At 52.7% G+C, this 21,335-nt stretch overlaps 1 protein-coding gene across 18 annotated transcripts in view; it reads right to left on the bottom strand.

The window, feature by feature from the left end:
• Window positions 1-15,814, bottom strand: part of PHLDB1 (pleckstrin homology like domain family B member 1) — a 43,610-nt gene extending 27,796 nt beyond the window's left edge. For 3 of the 18 annotated variants that reach the window (XM_077919425.1, XM_077919424.1, XM_077919422.1), the window contains exons 1-4: window positions 15,339-15,774; window positions 10,892-10,964; window positions 10,132-10,255; window positions 9,664-9,834 (exon numbers count right to left, since the gene is read on the bottom strand). In XM_077919425.1, the coding sequence (XP_077775551.1) occupies window positions 9,664-9,834; window positions 10,132-10,255; window positions 10,892-10,951 (355 nt within the window). In that variant the 5' untranslated portion in view covers window positions 10,952-10,964; window positions 15,339-15,774. Of the gene's footprint in view, window positions 1-2,235; window positions 2,591-9,663; window positions 9,835-10,131; window positions 10,256-10,891; window positions 10,965-13,039; window positions 13,172-15,338 lie in introns of those variants that run through there. The other 15 variants (XM_077919415.1, XM_077919417.1, XM_028708861.2 and 12 more) reach the window with 13 other exon arrangements.
• Window positions 15,815-21,335: the final 5,521 nt, after the last annotated feature.

The following is a 21,335-nucleotide window of genomic DNA, read 5'->3' as shown; positions in this document are numbered from 1 at the left end:
TTTGTCTATAGAGTGCAGGAGGGCTTTGGTGGTTGGTAATGGAATATAGGGCATTTTGGAGGAGCTGGCGAATAAACTCGATGTTATGGATCACGTTACTAGGCAGAATTCTGGAGAAGCGAAAATTGCTGCTCAATCCCTGCATGTTTCTCCCCCAGGGACAAAACTGGTGCTTCTGCACAGCCTCAAAAAGGACAACTTGACCAGCCACCCCCACAGCTCCAGAGGGGAGCTGCCAGGCTTATCTTACAACGCAGCAATGAATCTTGCAGCTCTGTGCGTGCGACACAATATGTCTCCTCTCAAGGAAAGGCCCGGGGAAGCATCCTTTAGGCAGGATGAAAGGAGGACTTGTGGGCAAGCTACTTTCCCAGGGGGTCAGATTAAGCATCTCTTCCACTGGGCCGCCCAAATGACTTAAGTTATACGGGCAACACAGACATGTACAAATTCAGAGTTCCCATCCCACCTTTCCCTGAGTCCCCAAACACTTCATACCAGTCAGGAGGCAGGAAAGATCACTCTGGGGAGAGGGAGGGAGAGAGGAGAGGAAACCATTCTGTCCTCTGTCCTGCCTGAACCCTGGGAAGAAGCGGAAGTACGTAAAAGCAGGAGCCAGCGAAAGAACAGGTGGCTGTCCTGCAGAGGAGGGAGGGGGGCAGTCTCTGCCTCTCTGCCATCCCTATACAAGGCTCAGCATGTGGAACACAGCCAAGGAGGGGGAGGGAAGGGGCAGTCGTCCCCAGGGCTTTGTGCCCCACCAAGCTCTGGTGCATTGGAGCACCAGAACTGCCACATGTCAAATCCCCCCCCCCCTCAAACAATCTGCTCTGTAAATCTCTCTGCTCCCCTCCCTCCTCGGCAGCATCGCTGGGCCTTTGTGCTGGGATCTCAGAGATAAATCACCCACGGCTGAGCTGCTCCCCATCTGGACTTCTGATCCCGATGGCTGCCTGGGAAAGGCACATATGGACCCTTCTCATTATAATGTCTATAGCAGTTCAACTATGCAGCAATAAATCACGGCCTCCACCTTGCTCACAACAACCGTGTAAGGTAGACCACTGACGTTCCTTTTTAAGGATAAACTGCGGCTGAAAACAGTGGCTTGCATGACCTGTTGTTCATCTTCTGGTCCTAACAGGCTCACCGTCTAACGTTCAAGTCTGACCAATGTTACAGTGGTACCTCTGGTTAAATACGCTTCAGGTTACACACTCCGCTAACCCAGAAATAGTGGTTCAGGTTAAGAACTTTGCTTCAGGATAAGAACAGAAATTGTGCTCTGGCGGCGCGGCAGCAGCAGGAGGCCCCATTAGCTAAAGTGGTGCTTCAGGTTAAGAACAGTTTCAGGTTAAGAACGGACCTCTGGAACAAATTAAGTACTTAACATGAGGTACGACTGTATAGGGCTGAGTGGATCCCCAGCACAGGACCACATAGCCCTGAAGAGCTATGCAACTAAGGAAAACTGATGTTTGGCGCAAGTCAGCCAGCAGCTGCAAACATCCAAACCAGGGAATCGATCCCAGCCATCCAGGGTGCAGGTGGGCTGCAAGCATCATTCCCGCCCACCCCCACACCCCGTGGCAGCCCCCTGCCCTTTTGGCTGACCTTCCGGACCTTGCTCCCTCAATTCTCAAAGACCCCTCAACAGAAGCCACACTCTGAGCGCAACCTGCTCCTCTTAGCCAGCGCGCCGCCCACTGGCCGGTGGCATAACTACCCAAGCATGGGGGGGGGGCATAAGAGAGGGAGGCGGATGGACTCGTCCAGGGAAGGCCTGAGGGCCACGCGGCCCAGGCAAACCCCCTGGTCGCTTCCAAGACCATGTGATGCGTCCCCCCCCCCCCGTCGGGTGCCACGTCTCCTGTGGGCAGCGGAGGCGGCAAAGAGCGCACGGGCCGCCAGGCCTGGCGCAGGATCAGAAGCCGTCCCTCGGGGAAAGGGCAGAGGGGAGGCGCGCAAGGCGAGCCGAGCCGACTCGGAACCGGATTGCGGGCCCCAGCCTGCCTCGCTTCCCTGGGCCCGCCCAGCTTCTCTGCGCCGGGGGAGGGGACCGGCATCTGCGCCCGGCCAGGTCCAGCCGCCGGCGCCACTTTGGGGACTCCTAAAAATAGCGCCTGCGGCTGGAGCGCCTGTTGCAAGCCCGCCGAGGCCCGGGCGGCCGCCGCCTTCTCTCCCTTGGAAGGCACCGCGGCGAGGAGGACGCGCCCCCGCCCCCGGCGCACTCACCTGCCCCCGTCGTGCCGCCGCCGCCGCCGCCGCCGCCTCCTCAGTGCGGAGCGCCCGATCCCGGTCTGGCCGCGCCTTTCGCGGTGCCAAGCCCGGCCCCAGCTGGCGGGGTCTATTCAGGGGGCGGCTCCTCCCCTGCTTCCGTCGCGCAGCCGGGCAGGGGAGACCGGGGAGAGGGTGCCGCTGAGGCGGACCTCGGGGGGGGGGCGGTCTCGGCAGGAAGAAGGGGCGCAGCGACGGGACCCCTGGAGTTGGGGGGTGGATTGCGGCGAAGGCCCTTGTTCTGCAGGGCCGGGGTCGCCACCGGCGCTTCCCCCGGAGCAGCGCCTGGACGGCAGAAGGGCTGCGCCCTCGTCTGGCCACGAGGCGGCTGGCCGGGCTTTACTTCGCGCAGGTTGGTAGGGACAGAGACTGCCCGTCGAGGCTGGGGCTCGGGGGCCGCCCCCACCCGGAGGACTCGCTAGTAGCAGCAGCCCTTTCGCTCGACTCAGCTCCGGCTGGGGGGGTGGGGTGGGGTGTGTGGCAGCCATGACACTGGCCTGCCTTGCAGGCTTGTTGGGAAAGGTGGCCGAGAGAAAACCGGAACCGTGACCAGTTCAGAGCTGCGGAAAGGCGCCGCTCTCACCCGCTTTTATTCCGCCAATAAATTCTGTCCTGGTGGGTCCTTAAACTGTTTCAACATCCCTTTGAAAGAAGCGGGCTCTAGGCGAAAAAACAGCGCCAGACACCTCCCCCCCCCAAAAAAAAACCCTTTTTGTTTCCCCATTTAGGCTCTACACAATTTTGGACTCTCCTTTGCAGGCGGCTGCCAAATACAAGAGCATCGCAGCATTATTTTGAATGCCCTCTTTTCTTGGGGGGGGGGGGAGAGAAATGACCCCCTGCAGTGTGGACCTTGCCCACCCGCATCTGTGCCGCCGAATGACGCCAGGCTGCTTAAATTGTAGTATTTTCACTGTAACTTCCTCCAGATTCAGCTGATCAAGGAGTGTGATTTAATGAATGCCCCCCCCCCCAAATCAGTTTTGTTGTCTCAAGGGTAGTGTGCCTGCACAGCTAGCTCACAAGCTCCCCGAGAGACAGTGTGGGTGCAGCAGACATCAGACACCTATGGGAGAGGCTTGCTCTTATCGTGCACCTTAAGCTCCCTTGCAGGGCCATTGTGAAGTGAAAATGAGAGTGAGATGCACTGAGCCCTGAAAGAGGGGCAGGAGAAAAAGTTGACAGACACAGAAAGCAAAGCAGCCACCTCTTCCCTTCACTGGAAAGGTCAAACCTTCACAAGGTGACCACTCTGGGGCACGAAAGGAGTGGGGCAGCAGGCTCCCCCATGGATGCTCACCTGGTGCCTGCCCCAATGCCAGACCTCTTTTCACTTGCCCTGGCTTTTATACTGCTTGGTCCGTTGAAAACTCAGCTGGCTGCTTGAAACTGCTCTTTGGTATGGCCATGTTTTAAAGCTTGGTTTACATAGGTGTGCTTTTTAAGTTTTTTCAGCGGGTGGCGCTATGGGTTAAACCACAGAGCCTAGGACTTGCCGATCAGAAGGTCCGCGGTTCGAATCCTCATGACAGGGTGAGCTCCCGTTGCTCGGTCCCTGCTCCTGCCCACCTAGCTGTTCGAAAGCACATCAAAGTGCAAGTAGATAAATAGGTACCGCTCCGGCAGGAAGGTAAACGGCGTTTCCGTGTGCTGCTCTGGTTCGCCAGAAGCGGCTTAGTCATGCTGGCCACATGACCTGGAAGCTGTACGCCGGCTCCCTTGGCCAATAAAGCAAGATGAGCGCCTCAACCCCAGAGTCGGTCACGACTGGACCTAATGGTCAGGGGTCCCTTTACCTTTTTAAGCCTCTCTGGAAACCTGCTGAAGATGGTGCCTAATGTCGGTGGTGGCATAAATAAAAAAGAAACAGTGCTTGGGAGAAAGAGAAGGTACCTTAAAAGAAGAACTGGAGAAGCCCAGCGCCTTGGACAAACCAGCAGAAACTGAAGCCAAATCACCCCTGAAAAGCAAGAGTCCGCAGGCTAGTAGTAGCACAAGCCACCAGTTGTCTCTCCAGGAGGAAATTCTTGGCACAAGGTCTCCCCGCTGCTGCATGGACTGGGCCCAGCCTTTCCTCAAAATGGAGTAACGACCTCATTGGTGGAGGCTGCTGTCGGTTAGAAAGCATCTCCCTCCCACCCCCAGGTTGGACAAAGGGACAGGAGAGATCCAAAGGCAGGCCAGGTTGTACCCCAGCTATGACTAAAAAGGGCCAGAGTGAAACCCCAAGCCCCCTGCCTTCAAAACTCTGAGTGCATCGGCCCCTGGGAGTTTCTGCCCCCTGCCAGGATCCTATTTTTGGTCAGGGTGCACCTCAGCCTCCTGAGCTGCGATTTGGGATGAGCTTTCAAGGGACATGGCAATGATGTGCTTTGAACTAGGGCAGCCTTGGTGGGATTTACTAGCATGGAAAATATAGGGCAACTGCAGGGTCCTTTGAAGGGTGATGGGCTGCTTCGGCTTCTCGCTGCTGCTGCTGCTGTCCCTCCCACATGTGAGATCACAGTTTAGCAGCACAATGGGGGGGGGGAGGAGAGGCGGGAGGCATCTATAAGAGCACATCTGTGTCTGCAGTCTGCTCGCTCTCTCCAGCCAGGCACAACAGGCTTCGGCCCACGCCTTGCGAAAGCATTTGTGTGTGTGTGTGGCTGGGATTGACTCAGTCATGGAGAGAAGTAGCTCAGCTATTTTCCTCTCTCTGCCCAGGGGAGTCCTCGGGGCTATTAATTTTTAAAATATTTTTAATGGGATTCTTTTTCCAGGGTCTGGGCGGGCAGGGGGGTGGGAAAGAAAGTGATTCAGGCAGGAAACATGGAGTATCTTGGAAAATCTGACACTGTGATCTTTGTATGAAAGGGCTGGCTGCTGCTGCTGCACCCGGTGGTGTGTGGAGGAGCTCCCTAGAAAATGTGTGTGTTTAGGGCGGTGGAGGCGGGGGAAGTCCTTAAGGAGGTCACTAGTTCCAGATCCCCATTCTTTGCTCTGCAGAGAGCAACAATTCGCTTGACGGTTTCTTCAGTCCACACCAAAGCACAGACACCGACCCCATCCCAAAGAGAAAATGACAACAGGGGGAGGAGGAAATAAGGGACTGAATATTGGAGAAAGGGAATGGCAGTGCTATGTCTTGGGGCCGGAACTAGCACATGCTTAATGCCCAGATGTGGGTGCAAAATGGGAGCCTGTATTGATGTAGGCATGTGGTTTTTCAGCCCCCTTTCAGGCAGGTGAGGCACCAAAGCTCTCCACTGTGGTCCAAGGCCAATGCAAAGAGTCTGTTGGTTTGGTGTTATTATTATTATTAAATAACAAAGCCCCCAAGAGCAGGAAACTCTGTGTGCAATGCTATAATGCATCCTGAACATCAGTTCAAAAACCAAATTGGGGCCATTGCATTATTAGGCACAAAGAGTGCATACTGTTTTGCGGTATTTTGGTGGGCCTAAACATTATTTTTTAATTTTCTTATGGACCAATATGACTATGCTTTACTTTTTATGTGACCTGAACATGTCACTCGATGTGTCAAATAAATACTTTAAATCTCAAATTAGTAGGCCACGTGAACTTGCAACATCAGGTCAGATCACCATCATCAATAGCTGAAGAAAGCTGTTGCACTCCTGTCCTGCTTTGTAGGCTTCCCACAAACATTTACTTGATCACTGGGAGGAAGAAGATGCTTAACTAGGTAGGCTTCTGTTCTAACCCAACAGGGCTGTTCCTAAAGAGGGAAATGAATCTCCAAGGGCCACAGCTGAACACCTGATTTGCATGCAGAATGTCCCAGGTTCAATCCCCAATGACATTTCCACATAGGACTGGGAGAGACCCCACCTGAAATCCTAGAGACCCTCTTCCTGCCAGGCAGTGTTTAAAAAGCCTGAATTGGATTGACTTAAATGGGCAGACTTCTCCACGGAACTGCTGTGGGTGACTAGTACTGGTGACAGACATGCTGTCAATTTCCTGACAAGTGTTCTGGGAGATGGAGAATGAAGTCAGGGAGGAAGTGGTGTACTAATGGGCAAATTGAACGAATTTCACTCAAGTAAGACTGGGCTCATGTATCACAACAAAAAGGTCTGTAGATACAGTACCCTAAATTATTGCCCTAGAACAGCTGGTCAAGGAACCAACCAGAGAGGAGATGACCCTGGACATAATCCTTAGTGGTACCAGGGAGGACTTGGAGAAAGATGTAAGTGGGCAGTTTCCAAGAAAGTACAGTCACATTTGACTTCAAAAGAGGAAACTTCTGAAGAATGAGGCGATGGGTTAAAAAGGAAGTTTGCAAGGGAAAGTCAAAAGTCTCATTAACCTTTGTCAGTAAGCACATGAAGAAGGGTGTTTTGGCAGAGAGTACATCCTTAGCCTTTCAAAAAGCATTTGATCAAAGTCCCTCGCCAAATATTCCCAAGCAGTTATGGAATAAGATCCTCTTATGGATCAGAAACTGGTTAAGAAACAGGAAGCAAAAGAAAAAGAGTAAAATTGCAGTTTTCCTGATAGAGGGGAGCAAGAAATGGGGTGCCCCAAAAATCTGTATTGGGACCTGTGTTTTTGAACTTGTTTATCAATCACCCGGATTTAGGAGTGAGCAGTCAGATAGCCAGTTTGTTGAAAACACCAAATCGTTAAGTATTTTTTATCTATCATTTTCCATCATGTACGGCTTCAAATAAGTTTCCATATGGCAAGTCATATAGTAAAACAAAATAGGCTGGCAAGAACAAAAAGGGATTGCAAGGAGCTCCATGAGGAGCTTTCCAAACTGGATGACTGGGCGTTGAAATAGCACATCCACTTCCATGTAGGCAAGTCTAAAGGGATGCACTATGGGGCAAAAAGTCCTGAGTTTACTTACACACTAATGGGATCTGAACTGCTAGTGACTGCCCGGAAAAGCAGTCTTTCAGTCACAGAAGACAGTGCAATGAAAACGTCAACCCAGTGTGTGGCACCTGTGAAAAGGGTGCACAATTGGTGCCTCTCTCTGAACCTGGTATCTGAGTCAGACTTTCTGCTGGCTCTTGCACTGTACCCACCCAGCCAGGAATTCTGGGCAAGTTCACTACAGATAACTCAGGTCAAAGCATCACTAAAGATCAAGCACCAGGGAATTCTGAAATTCCCCTGATCCACTTTCCCATTCCCTGTCCCCCAGCTGCATAGCTGCTGTAGGTTGTAGATTGCAGACAGCCCAGTCCTACTGCAAAATTTCCTCCCAACCAGCTGCCTCCCTCCTGCCATACTGGTCAGTATGTGCACCATTGATCGGGACGTGTTATGCCCTTCTACTCTGGGTGTGATCACCCAAGTGCACTCCATTGCCAGGTGGGAGCAGCACCTGGACATTCGGGACCACACACCTAGATCTCCCAGGCCTCCAGGATGCAGCCTCAGTCCTTCCCTTCATTTGGGAGTAGAAAGAGTAAAATCATAGCAGCATCTCAAGCATCTGCAAAGCAGTCAAGGGAAGGAAACACTGGCGAGTGGACACATTCAGCAAACCACCTTCCACCCACCAGTGATGTTTGGGAGTGGATCCCAAGGGGGCCAGTTTGTAGAGCGAAGGCAAGGACCTGGTCTGGAAGACCCCAGCTGGGAAAAAAGCTCTGGTCCTCTCCAGAGTCAGTTAGGAGTCAAACTATCAAGGTAGCTGCAGAACCACGCAGGCTTTCCCAGTCTGCCTGGAGCCACCAAGTGAGTGTTGCAGAACTGCCAGTTTCACGGCCTCCCAGCAAATGCTAGCTTGGCATCTGCCAGGGAACAGCCCCCTCCTCCCCTGCCGTGTCCCTGGCAGCCCCAGGGACAAGGACAGGCAGACGAGCAACAGCTTTTCTCTCCACACACCCCCCCCCCTTCTCTTGATGTGTGCAGAGAAAGAGTGTAGCAAAGCGCTATCCAGCAGCCGGCCCAAACTTGGGAGGCTAAAGACATTCTTTCCCTCTCCGAGCTTGGACTTGTCACTGTTCCTATTTTGTTGAATTTCCCTTTGTTTGTGCCAGCAAGAGCCTGCCTGCCTGCCTGCCAAGGACAAAAAGCCACAGAAGAGAGATTTGCTGCAGTGCCAGCATCTTGGTGCGGCCCCATCAGTGAACCTTCCTCAGCAACAGCAGCCCACACTTTTTGGGGGTCCCAGTGGTTGCTCCAGACCCCCCAGGAAGGGGGTTCCCCAAGTCCCCCTTGGGGCACTGCCTGGCCTGGAGCCCACCAGCCACCCACTTTCCTCAAGCGTCCCTCTGCACAGACAGTCTCGGTCATTGTTTGGGCTGCCCACGTGCCAGCGCTGCAGCTGTCAGGAAGGACCTTTGATATCTGACAGCAGTCTAATCCTTGCTAAGGAGGGGCCTCGCCTGACAGCAGCCCCTCCCCACAGCTTCCTCAGGCCAGGCCAAAGGCAGAACTCAGCAAATCATCAGGCAGAGCGGAGCCAAAATTCATTTGCAGATTATGAAAAACCACACCGGCAGCAGATTCGTCGCTGTCCTCCCTGGTTGTAGACCCCAAGCGACTCAGCCTTGCCTCAGAAACAACTACCAGGACAGCCAAACTGAAAGAGTGCCTGACCAGCAGCCACCTATGGCATAGCTGTCAACTTTTCCCATTTTCTAAGGGAAATTCCCTTATTCTGAATAGGATTCCTCACAAGAAAAGGGAAAAGGTGACAGCTATGACTACGCTGGAGTCAGGCCTGGCTGTCCACAGGCCAAGGACCTACCTAGGCCGCAGCAGGCATTGCATGGCCAAGCTAAACTCTAGTAAGGTAAAAGCAAAGTGAGCTCCACAGCCCCCACCAGAAAGCAGCATGCTACCCCCACCCTTCTTCTCCCTTCCTCCAAGGTTGATCCTCAAAAGAATGTGGGCACATGTTTTATCTTCTGTAAACCACTTGAGAGTTTTTGTTTTGTTTTTACATTTTTACATTAACAAATAAAACGTTTGCAATCCTGGATCCTCTAATAACCCTTTGGACCTGCAGGACATCCTATGGGTCTGCAGGTCCCTGCCCCACAACTCCAGGCACCTCCTGCATCCAAGGAGCCGCTGCCTCTGCGCATCAGCTGCCATGACCCCTACCTGGGGGGGGGGGGAACAAAACCACATCCCATTGCAGCCCTCCCAAGGGAGTTTCAGGAGTCCCACCCACTGGCTTCATTTTGGGACAAGGCGAAAACATTTGTTGCTTTCCAGGGCCTTTGGAAATGTAATCAGCTTCCTTGCCAACAAAGCTACTCTGTATATGTGGTTGACAGAGGTTGTTAGAGTCATTTTTTTTTATTATTGTTGGGCTACAGTGTTAAGTAGCTGTTTGCTCCCACCCGTAGAAAGGGAGGGATATATTAGTAACAAGGAAAACCACCAACCCATCAGCCTCCTTACCTTGAGAAAGGCGTGTGGGGCGTGTGACTGCCAAGCCATCTATGGCACACGGGTTGCCACAGGGGTGCAGAGTGAGAGTCCCGTGCGTGTTCTCGATGAAGCAGTGCTTGGGTGCCACGCCAGCCCCCTGCAGCACAATGTCCCCGGCGGCTGAGCCCAGCATGGTTTTGCCTGCAAGGAGACACAGGCAGATGCTCAGCAGGGCAGGATGTGGGGCAGTCACTGCCCCCCAAGCGGCTCTTCTTCCTGGCTAGTTCCCAGGAGGAGAAGCAGGTGCCCCCTCTGACCTAGGGAGCTTGACAGCCAGGGGCCTGAGAGTAGCCAAGGCTGCCCAAAAGAGATTCCTAAACTGGATGTGCCAGCGCATCGAGGTTGGAGAGATTCTGCTGGGCCACCTTTCCTGCCTGATGCCCTGATATTGTCCTCCGCATAGGAAGGGGCTTCCCAACCAGCCCTGCAGGTACTTACCTTCTTCCAGAGGCAGGAGAGTGATGGCAGTGCTGAGACGCCCGCTGCCCAGGCTCACCAGATGTGGCTTTTCAGTCTGCACTTTCAGGCCTTTGCCTGTCTCGGTCAGGTCTAGAAGACTGTTCTGCAAGGTGGAGAATAGCTTTAACTGGCTGCAGCTCCTCTGGAGCCTCCATCTTCACCCACCACCGCGAGATGTGGGTCTAAGGGAATGGGGTGGATGGCCAAGGCATGGGGCTGGCTGAGATTCGGGAGAAGGTGGGAGAGGAAGGAAGAGAACTGCCCCAGTTGCAGGCAGTATCCAGGGTCTGTAGCTCACTCTAATAGGATCACAGAGCAAGCCAATTAACCCTAAGGGATTTAGGGCCAATCCTCCTAATTGGACAAGAGCTGAGGAGCAGGGAGCAGCCCTGCTCTGCTGAAGCCCTGAAGGCTGATGAGCCAAGGAGAGGAGGAGGCCATTGGTACTGCAATGGAGGAGCGTCTCCTGGTCATTTGGGGCTGAGACCCTAATAAAACCAACAATAGCACAGCACTTAGTTACAACACAGAACTAGGGAAAGTCTTCAATTGTTGCCAAAAGATAACAAAGCTGACTCCAGGCCAACTCCATAAATAAGGGGCCAGCACCGAAAAGGCCCTGTATTGTCCTCCCTAGGCTCACTCACTGGCCTGAGGGTGAGAACCCCGCTTTGTTTGCAAGTATTTTCATTCACAATATTCCAAGTTGTTGTTTTTTCCATTCACAACATCAGCTCACCTGTAGACGTGCCTGCACTCGACCAGCTGGGCTGGCCACATTGCGGTTACAGGTCTCCATGGCAACAGTCCCCCTAAAGGAAAAGGGAAGGTCAAAAATCCTAGCCCAGAAGATGACCCAAAGTTCCACCTAGGAGATCAATCCCCCCCCCACAACACATCCTGAGTGACCATCTTGTTTTGACTTCTGCGTCAAAGCCACTTTGAATAGTGTAGAAGGGGGGGGGGGGATTAAAATAAAATCTAGGTTTCTCAGACCCATATGTTGAATCTGGGATTAACCAAGAGTAATCCCTTGCCCCCCCCATCTACCGCACCTTCACCACCCAACTGTGTCTGCACACATCCCCCCCCCCTTGTTCCCTGATCTCTCACCCCATCTGAAATCTAGATTGTAAACAGACCTACCTGCCCCTCTGGCACGATTACAAGAAAGACATGTTGCTTTCTCAAGTACATGGAAGGGTGTACATGAAAAGCAACAATATCACACTGACAACATGTTTAATGCCCCCATAGCTCCAGCGATTTCATTTCATTGTCCCTTTTCTGGTTTTCTCTCTCTCTCTCTCTCAGCTGTACCTCAGCTGTATCCAAACTACAAGAAAGAAGATTCCACCTAAACATTAGGAAGAACTTCCTGACAGTAAGAGCTGTTCGACAGTGGAATTTGCTGCCAAGGAGTGTGGTGGAGTCTCCGTCTTTGGAGGTCTTTAAGCAGAGGCTTGACAACCATATGTCAGGAGTGCTCTGATGGTGTTTCCTGCTTGGCAGGGGGTTGGACTCGATGGCCCTTGTGGTCTCTTCCAACTCTATGATTCTATGACCTCAGATCTCTGCACCCCCAGCCCCCTTCTTGGGAGGCCACCATGACAACCACAGTACGCCACCTACAGGCCGCGTCCCAACACTGCCCTACCTTGGAGGAGCCACCTGGGCCCCATCAGAGGCAAAGCAGTCACTCATGCGCCACTGGCACAGGTCAGGAGCCCCCAACCCACAGCCCCCTCTGCGGCAGGGCAGAAGCACATGCCTGCCTCTGCCCTGAACTCTCCCTCCCTCCCTCCCTCCCTTTCCCACCTCCCTGAAACGAACACAGGTCCTCCCAAGGGGATGCAAGAGTTCTTCATCAGCAGAAAAGGCAGCCAGAAGTCTTGGCTTGTTGCCTTCCTTTCTCCTCAAGTCTGAGGGAGGGGACACCTCCTCAGGAACTGCCTTGGTGAGGGTGGGGGGTGGTCTCCCTGTTCCCTTGCCTTCCCCTCTCTCCTCCAGAGCTGCTCCAGCAGGTCACAAGCCCTGACAAGCAGCCTCTGTTCTGGAGAAGGGAGGGAGGGTGGACACCCCACCTTGCCAGCAGCGACAAGGCGGCTTTCTTCTCCGTGAAGAGGTCAGAGAATGAGGCGCTTGTGTGGCTGGGAGTGGCCGGGCAGCAAATGCCAAAGGGTCGGAGCTCCAGAAAAAGTGGGCCCGGGACGGCTGCGAGCCTCCTCTTGGGCCTGGGGACCGAGCGAGTTGCGGGGGCTCCTAGCCGGACCACACACAGAAAGCACACAGAGAGGAAACAGAGAGGAAGAAAAAAGGTCCTCTGAGGGAAGGGGAAGGAAGGGAGAAAGGGCAAACCTGCCTGTGAGCCCCAGCTGTGATGTGGCCCCTTCCAGGAGAAGCTGACAGACCTCCTTGTGGGCCACTCCCTTCCCAGGCAAGGCTGCTTTTGGCCTGTCCTCCCCCCCCCCCCAGGAAAGAGCCTGGGAAAGTTGGGGGCGGTAGCCCTGGTCTTGAGCTGGGCCAAGGCCTGGCCGCCCACAACGGCTGGATTGCCAAAAGGGATGACACAAGAGCAGGGTGACCAGCTCCACCCCCCCCACACACATTGAGTTGGACCAGAGTGAGAACTGTTCTGCCCGTCCGCACCCCTCCAGTCCTCATGCAGGAGAGTCAGCCACAAGGAGAAGGAGGGGGAGCCAGTGGTGGGGCACAGATGGCACTGGCAAGGCTTGCCCAAGCTAAAGAGGGCTTGTCAAAGAGCCACGCAGCAGCAGAGCATTCCCCACAGTGCCAAGAGGAATGTGTGCATCCTCCACAGTCCAGGCCTATAGGCAAAGAGGGTCCCCAAAGGCCTCCAGGCCCCCCTCAAGAAAGGGAGACTCACCTCAAAAGTCTTCCAAGACAACCATCCTGACTCCTGGAGGGCCACCCGAAAGCTCTGCCGTTCCCACAGCTGGCAAGAGGCTCTGGAGGCCAGTTCCCTTTGCAATCCTGAGTCACCGGGAGGAAACAGCCTTTCCTGTCCCATCCACAGGCGAAGAGGGGAGGCCCAGGCCAGGCCACAGGTTGCCAAGGCAACAGCGGACAATAACAGGGGCAACAGCCACTTCCCCTTGGAAAACAAACCAAGAGCTAGATCTATCCACCAGGCACACTGGCTCAGGAGTCCCCCTCCCCAGTTCCCCAAGGGGCCGAGGTCTCCTTTCAGCTCCTGTGCCCCCAAATAAGTCAGGCAGCAACCTGGCAGCTGCAGCCCCAAAAGCAACCATGGAAGCCCACCAATGCTCACTGCCACATGGGATGCTCACAGCCATGTGCTTCTCCAACATTAACATTAGCAGATGGATATTTCAGATCCTGGCTACCCAACTCAAGCTGGGGAGAGGAACCAATAAACTGGGTGAATTCAAAATTGCCACCAGATTAGCATCCAAGTACCAAGAGAGAGGCGTCCCTGGATGGCTCTCTGTGGCTGCCAGAAAATATCACGCACACACGATGCCTTCCTTATTCCCAGGACTGGCAAATCCTGATTAAATGAAGGGGGGGAATTGCCCTCCGCTCATTAAACCCTTTAATGGGGCAGATCCAAGAGCAACAGGCTCCCTGGTTCATTTGTGAAGAAAGTCTCAGAACATTCTGGGCACCGCCCTGAGCACAAAACAGAACTGGCCCCAAGGAGGTTAGCCACAACTAGGCAAGGCAACCAGACAATTTGTCCTTTGCCTCCAAGGGGATCAGCCGTCTCAATGGTGGACCGGATGCCTTCCGCTCTGTTGGTGCAGAGAGAGAACTGATCTTAAAGATGCACTAAAAGTATTTGCTGTTCCAAGGTCTCCAAAGAGAAACTCCCTGAGGACAGGGATACTATCCTTGGTGTGTCGTAAGGGCTAAGAATTACTTTTAAAAGAGGACTCCGTATTCTTATTCTTTTTGTGTGTGTGTTTTTGTAGCCACCGTTTTATTATATGATGAAAAACTTTAATAGAAATCTCATTACAAAGAGGAACTCTCTAAGAGTCCTGCAAGTAAGAGAAAGCATCCCTCCACTCATCCTCCACCAATGCCTCCTGTCACTATGGCAGGCAGGAGTTACACAGGTTCAGCCAGAACATCATAGCAAAGCCATTCTCCTGTACTGGGAGAGCATTCCCAGGGATTCTCTGCTAGGGGTGTGGAGAGGTTATGGCTGATCAGTCCCGCTGCTGCCCACTCTGGGTGCCTTGGCTTTTGGGGTGGCTTCACCTCAGTGCCTTTGGAAGACCCTCCACCTTGTCCTAAATGAGGCCAGGTGCTATCCCTCGCCTTGCTCCCCACCTGGGCCTCCCATAAACCAGCATCGCAGGTAAGCAGAGAGAGGCTGTCACCGTTAAAGTCTCCAGCCGCCTCCCTTGTCAGCTCAACAAAGGAAACGTGCACTTTTAAAAAAAGCCAGAAAAGCATTGCATTGTTTCAGGTGGGGAGAGCGACGCACACAGCTTAATCCTGTCCACAAGCCATATACGATGACCCAGATCTTTTGTCCCTAAGTCTCCACCGGAATTGTTGGAGGGGATCTGTACTCATAACGTCCCTTTAGGGCGCTCGGGACTCTGGCACAGAGGGCAAGTGCTCAGGGCTCTGAATCAACCCCCTCAGGTGGGAACAGGATACAGGGACCCTCTTTTCTGCTCCCCAGAAGCGCGGGGAGGGGGCTCCATGCGGCTGCCAGTCTCCCCTCCTGCCAAGACGCCGCAGGTCCCCCTTCTCTCCCGTCCCGAAGACTCGCTCGCTGCGAGGATTAGGGAACAGAAATGCCAAAAATGTGTGGAATGCGCCACGTCCGTCCAGGCAGGGAGGCGGGCAGGCGAGCTCCCCCCCCCCCGTGCCCCCTTCAGGTGCCATCCAGGAAGAAGCTCCCTTGGAGAAAGACAGGAGAGGGGTCGAGCCAATCGCCTATAAGGGAGGGGGCACCGCTGGCTACATGGACATATCGCCCCCCCCAACACACATATATACCCAGACACGGATACGAACAATAGCTGGGGGGATTTGGAGAGGGGAAGATGGGGGGGGGGGTTCGAAGGGGCGAGGGAACCGCCCCAAGCCTGGGAAAGAGCCCCCCTCCCCATCCCATTTCCATCCCCAGCAGGTGCGTCCCGTCCAAAGAAGGGAATTATCCTTCGCCGCCCCGTCCCGCTTACCTGGCTGGTGGCCCCGACGGGGCGCCCCCACCTGCGGAGCCCGCTCGCCCGCTCGCTCGCGCTGCCTCCGAGCGGAGCGCTGGAACCCGCGTCTCCTCCTCGCCCAGACCGGACTCCTCTTTCCTCGGCGAGGGGCCGCCCCTCCGCCTCAGCCCAAGGAGGAGGGCGAGCCGGAGGAGCCCCCGCCCCTTCTCCCCGGGCCTGGCCTTTGTTCGCCGCCCTTCCTGGGGCACTCTGTGCCAGGCTGGGATGAGCCGCTGCCCGGCGCGTGACCTGCCAGGCACGCCGGATGCCGCCCGCCCGGGGACTGGCAGTGCCCCCCGGCTAGTGCCCGAGGAGGAGGAGGAGCAGGCAGGGTTGGAAACCGGAGAGGCGCTGCTCGCTGGCTGCAACCCGAGCTGCCGCCGCCGCCGCCGCTGGAGGAGAGCCTGAACAAAAGGGCTGGATCAAGAGAGGTGCCGGGGCGCAACTGGCTGGCTGGCTGCGCCTGACTTCGACGCCCCGTCTGGTCCCTTGGCAGCGGCACGTGCTCCGAGGGAGGGTGGCCTCCTCCTTCTCTGGAGTACGGAGGAGACGGGAGATCTCCTGGTCGCAATGGAGGGAGACTGCAGCTTAGTGGCACCAGCTGCTTGACATGCAAAGGTGACAGATTCAGTCTGCACTTCCAGCGAGGGCTGGGGATGCCCCTGCGTCTGAAATCCTGGAGAGCTGCAGCCTGTCTGTGTGGACAGTTCTGAGCTAGAGGGAACTAACGGGCAAGGCAGCTCCCTCTCTCAGTCTTGCTGCCTTGGTTGCAACACCCAGTGGAGGTAGAGGACAAAGACTCCTTCGCCCTAGTAAGCAGCCGGTACCCAGAGGTATTTTCTTGCAGGAGATGAGATGGCTGGAATAGAGGATGCAGCAGGGCAGCTGAGTCCACGTGGACCTGCTCTTGTGGTCCTTCCTGAACCACCTGCTGTCTGACCCTCCACAGGGGGGCGGGGAGAAACAGGGAGTCCCCTCCTTTTGGTGTCTGGGCACTGGGAGGCAACACAACAGCTCTGCCTGGACTCTCCCGGCTGCCCGATTCAGAAAGAAAGGTATAGGGAAAAGAAGAGGAGCAGGAAAGGAAGCGTGAGGACCAGAAAATGTCTCGAGGCAGAATCTGGGCCAGAGACAGTCCCAGGGATTTTCCTAGCCCAGCTTCCTGTACTGAGTCATGGGCTGGGGGCAGCCAGGCCAGGCAGGGTCAGCTAAGACATCCTTCTGGGTCCCAGATCCACCACAGGTGATGTTGTGGCCCACCCACCACCTTGTGTGGAGCTGGCAATCATTCAGCGTGGAGGAGGAGGAGGGGGCGATGGAGATAATGAGTTGCCGGCCACATTCCCCCTTTTTCCCACAGTCCAAATATGCTGGCAGAGACCCTGCAGCATCTGGAGCCCATCAACCCCCTCCCTGCTCCGCTCTGTGTTACACAACGGGCTGCACAGCTGTTCAAAAGGGTGACTTCCAGAGGCCCAGAGCACATCAGGCAGCAGCAGCCCCCACAGGACTTCCAGGAAAGGGACAAAGCTACAGCCACAGCCGGCAAAAGAAGACCCCCCTCCCCCTCAACTGGGATATCTTCCTGAGTGTCAGGTAGAGCCAGTGTGGTGCAGTGGTCAGAGTGTCAGACTAGAACCTGGGAGACCAGGGTTCAAATCCCCACTTAACCAAGAAGTTCACTGGCGGTGTCCTTGGGCCAGTTACTGCCTCTCAGGCCAACCTACCTCACAGGGTTGTTGTGGGGATTAAATGGGGAAGGGAAGAACCATACACGTCACCTTGGGCTCCTAGGAGAAAAAGCTGGGATATACCGTATTTTTTTTGCTCTATAAGACGCACCAGACCACAAGACACACCTAGTTTTTGGAGGAGGAAAACAAGAAAAAAAATATTCTGAATCTCAGAAGCCAGAACAGCAAGAGGGATCGCTGCGCAGCAATCCCTCTTGCTGTTCTGGCTTCTGGGATAGCTGCACAGCCTGCATTCGCTCCATAAGACACACACACATTTCCCCTTACTTTTTAGGAGGGAAAAAGTGAGTCATATAGAGCAAAAAATACGGTAAATCTTCAGATGGAAGATGGAGCAAGCTTGTTTCCTGCTGCTCCAGAGGGCAGGACCCAAACCAATGGATTCAAAGTACAGTGGTACCTCGGGTTAAGAACTTAATTCGTTCTGAAGGTCCGTTCTTAACCTGAAACTTTCTTTTTTTCTTTTTTTCTTTTTTAAATATTTTATTAAGGATTTTCTTGTTTTACAGAAGTGTAGTGCCTCGTTTTTTGTTTTTTCCATGTAACATTTTTACAAATCCATTTCATTTGTTGAGGCATTAGGGGGAGAAGAAAGAAGGAAGAGGGAAGAAAAGGGGGGTGGAGAGAGGGAAGATGGATGGGGGTGGGGTCGGGTGGCGGTGTTTCTATTATGTTTAATGTGTGTAGAGTTTGGTATCTGGATCCCCTCAACCCAACTTCGCAGTTGGCAGAGAAAACTACACTCTTTCATCTTCTCACATAAAAAACCAAGAATAAGCTCCAAATACCTGCACCTCCCCACCTCAGAAGGAGGATGGGGAATCCCCAACATAGAAGCATATTACACTGCCAACCTGAAACTTTCTTAATCTGAGGTACCACTTTAGCTAATGGCCACTGTGCCGCCACTGTGTGATTTCTGTTCTCATCCTGAAGCAAAGTCCTTAACCCGAGGTACTCTTTCTGGGTTAGTGGGGTCTGTAACCTGAAGCATCTGTAACCCGAGGCACCCCTGTACAAGAAGGGAGATTCTGACCAAATATTAGGAACACCACTCTGATGGTGAGCTGTTCAGCAGTGGCACAGACTAACTCAGAAGGTGGCGTTGGAGGTTTTCAGACAGGTTAGGTGGCTATCTGTCAGGCATTCTTTAGCTGTTTTTCGTAGGGGGACGAACAAGATGATCCTTGCCGGCTCTTCCAACCCTACATTTCTGATTCTATGAAATGCAATAAATAAATAAACATATAGAGGCCTGGAAGGTCACACGCGGTCCCTCACCACTGCAGTATGTGTTGCAAAAACCTTACAACAGCTCTGCGGGGCTGGGCAGCGCTATTTCAGCATTGCGGCAGAAGGGGCTGTGGGCAAGAACAGGACACCCCAATATCTTGGCAATTTCCCCCCGCCAGTGAACCCCCTCCCCCATTCGGAGAAAGAGCAAACAGAAGAAACAGCCCCAAATAATTCCCAGTTGAAACAAATTGGCTCACACAAGAGACCAACCTAATTATAGCTGAACATTACATCACCCCGGGAAGGGAGGTCCCTGGCGCATCTTCCTTTCCCTGCCCCCTCGAGCCCTTTTGAATAAAAGAAGGAGCCCCTGCATATTGAGAGGGAGATGCAATCCCACTGTGTGATGAATCCTTTCATCTTCCAGCATAGTTGAGTTTAAAGGGCCCGGATGCGCGCCCTGGATTCGCCTTTCCGAGGCCAGGAGGCCAGCAGCTGCAGCCTCTTGAGAGGACCAAAACAGGGGGGGTGAAGACCCAGCAAAAAGGGAAATGAAAACAATAACAGCACCGCTGCTGGTTTTTCAGAGCAGAGCACAGGATCCAGCATGGAAGCTGGTTGCCTGACGTGTTGCTCCTCTTTGCAGTGGGAGAGACAGCCTCATATGAAGCTTTCTGTATTGGTAGATACAGGTGGTTTTGCTGGCACACCGACCTGTCAAGAAGCTGTAGGGATGCTCAGGCAATCCAACTAGCAGGAGATAAACCAGGTGTGGTGAACCCCTGGCCTTCCCCATGTTGTTGGACTCCAATTCCTACCAGCCCAAACCAGCACAACCAATGGCTAGGGGATGATGTATTCCAACAACATATGGGAAGTCACAGTGGAGGAGACACCTGGGAGAGACTAGTGGGCCCCCACACTGGGGGTGGGGTGGGTGGGGGGTGGGAAGGAAACTACTGTAGATACATGATTTTTAAAGAATACTAAACATGAAGTGAATGTAAAAGAAGAGATGGAAGTGGCAGTTTGGAATGAGAGAATAACATAGAAGTGTGAAAGGAGGAGAAATTACAAAAAATGAGTAAAACTAGTTTGAGAGCCTTTGGGTTGTTAGCCAATAAATGCAAATTCTTGTTCAGGAGCTATTTTTGGACTGGTTCACAAGAGGGACAAAATTGTATTTGGGTTTTCTATTAATTTCCTTTTGTTCCAATTCTTTGGTAAACAGTGGGTTTTCCTGGAGGAGCAGCAGGACAAAAAATATATATATCTCAAACCTGTTATTATTGTTTGCTACAAAATGCTAGAAACCTTGGTACAACAAGAGTGTGGTTGAGCCCTAAATTATATCCAATTAAACACACTGAAATTAAGTTATTCATATCTATTCTTTTTAGTGGGTTTACTCTGAATAGGAGTATTGCTGGACACAACCCCCTAGATAAGCAAATTCTTCCGAATACCTCCACAGCTAATGCTTATATTCAAATGTGTAATCTACAATTCTGCAGGTGCCGCTTCCTGAAACTTTACACATACACAGTTAAAAATTTCTGTCTGCTGTATCCATAAAATGTATTATTTACAATTTCAGAATGCAGAAAGAAAAAGCTTTACCTTATTATTTATATTTGGGTGCCACCCATGTAACCAGAAATTGGGGTGAGAGTGGATGGCAGTTTCATAACCCATGGCTAGATAGATTGCAGTTCTACTCAGGCTCTTTCAGGGCAACATCTCTCACCTGTGACCAGCAGACTTGAAAGGTTTGCAAGCAGACCAAGAGGCTCAAGGACTCTGCAAGTTAATCACAGTCAAGCAGCTCAATGCTATTAAGTTTGCACCCAGAACCTTATTCCAGAGAACTGTAAATGAATACCCCAAGCTTCTTATTATAGGAAACAGTGATGCATCCTGGGGGCAGTTGTCTCCTGAAGAGCCTCCCCTTAGCCTCCCATTAATATACCATTAGTGAGTAATATTCCATTTCTATTTAAATAAAACTTTAAAAGGGAGACTAGCCATTTTATCAGACAGCAAATCCCAGTTACTACTATTTGGTAGTGGTCAGGGCAGTGCTCATTTATCCTTCCACTGGGTGAGGAAGAATTCAAAGATAGCAAAATACATTCGGAACTTTTTCAGATCAGCTGTGAACTCCTTCCAGAATCTTCAACTTTCCAAAATTCTCTTTTTCACTTAATAAATTAGCCACTTAATAGGCGTAAGGCAAGTTGCATGCACATCTTGCCATTCTGAAAGGTACTTCCTTATTCATTATATTTCTTCATTATTTGGTTTGTGTGGCATGGTGTCCTATCCAGTTTTGCCTGTACCATGGAGTTTGACTGCTCTCAGTAGCAAAGAGCCCCCGATTGGTCTGTTCACTGAACCTGGAATCTATGCAAATGAAGTTCCATTATATGTTACAAGTACCCAGTACCTTTTGATTTCTGGGTGCTATTCAACTGAATTGTATTCAGAGAAAACCCATTTATTTTAATGGGACTACTCAAGAGTATGACTAACAGTGATTAGCAGCCCCATTCCAAAGCTGAGAATGAGTGTGTCTGAACTGTTATCGTGGCGCCTGGGCTCTGCAGTTTGGTCCATGATGGAAATCAGAGACACAGCCTCAGATGCCTCTGCAGTCTTAAGACAGTACTCCATTGTTTGTATTTACATATGCAAACTTTTGTCTTGTAGAAGTTTAGACTTTACCAGAGACTGATATTTTGCAACAAGGACCCTCCACCCCACATTCTGTGTTTCTGCAGAAGGGCAAGGAAGTCACTTTGGCCTTGGAGGCTGGTAGCTCCCAGCCTTGCTGTTTGTCAGTGCATGGCCATACAGAGCAAGCTTCACAACTGTAGCAGAGGTAGGCAGAGTGTCTATATATCTTACAGATACACATGTGTGTCCAGCATTGCCACTCAAACCTTGAGCCGATTCCCCGTTCCCCAAACTGAGCTGTCAAGAG

This window comes from Podarcis muralis, chromosome 15 (genome assembly GCF_964188315.1).
Source record: "Podarcis muralis chromosome 15, rPodMur119.hap1.1, whole genome shotgun sequence".
NCBI classification, from domain to species: Eukaryota; Metazoa; Chordata; class Lepidosauria; order Squamata; family Lacertidae; genus Podarcis; species Podarcis muralis.
This window is presented reverse-complemented; position numbering and strand designations above follow the sequence as displayed.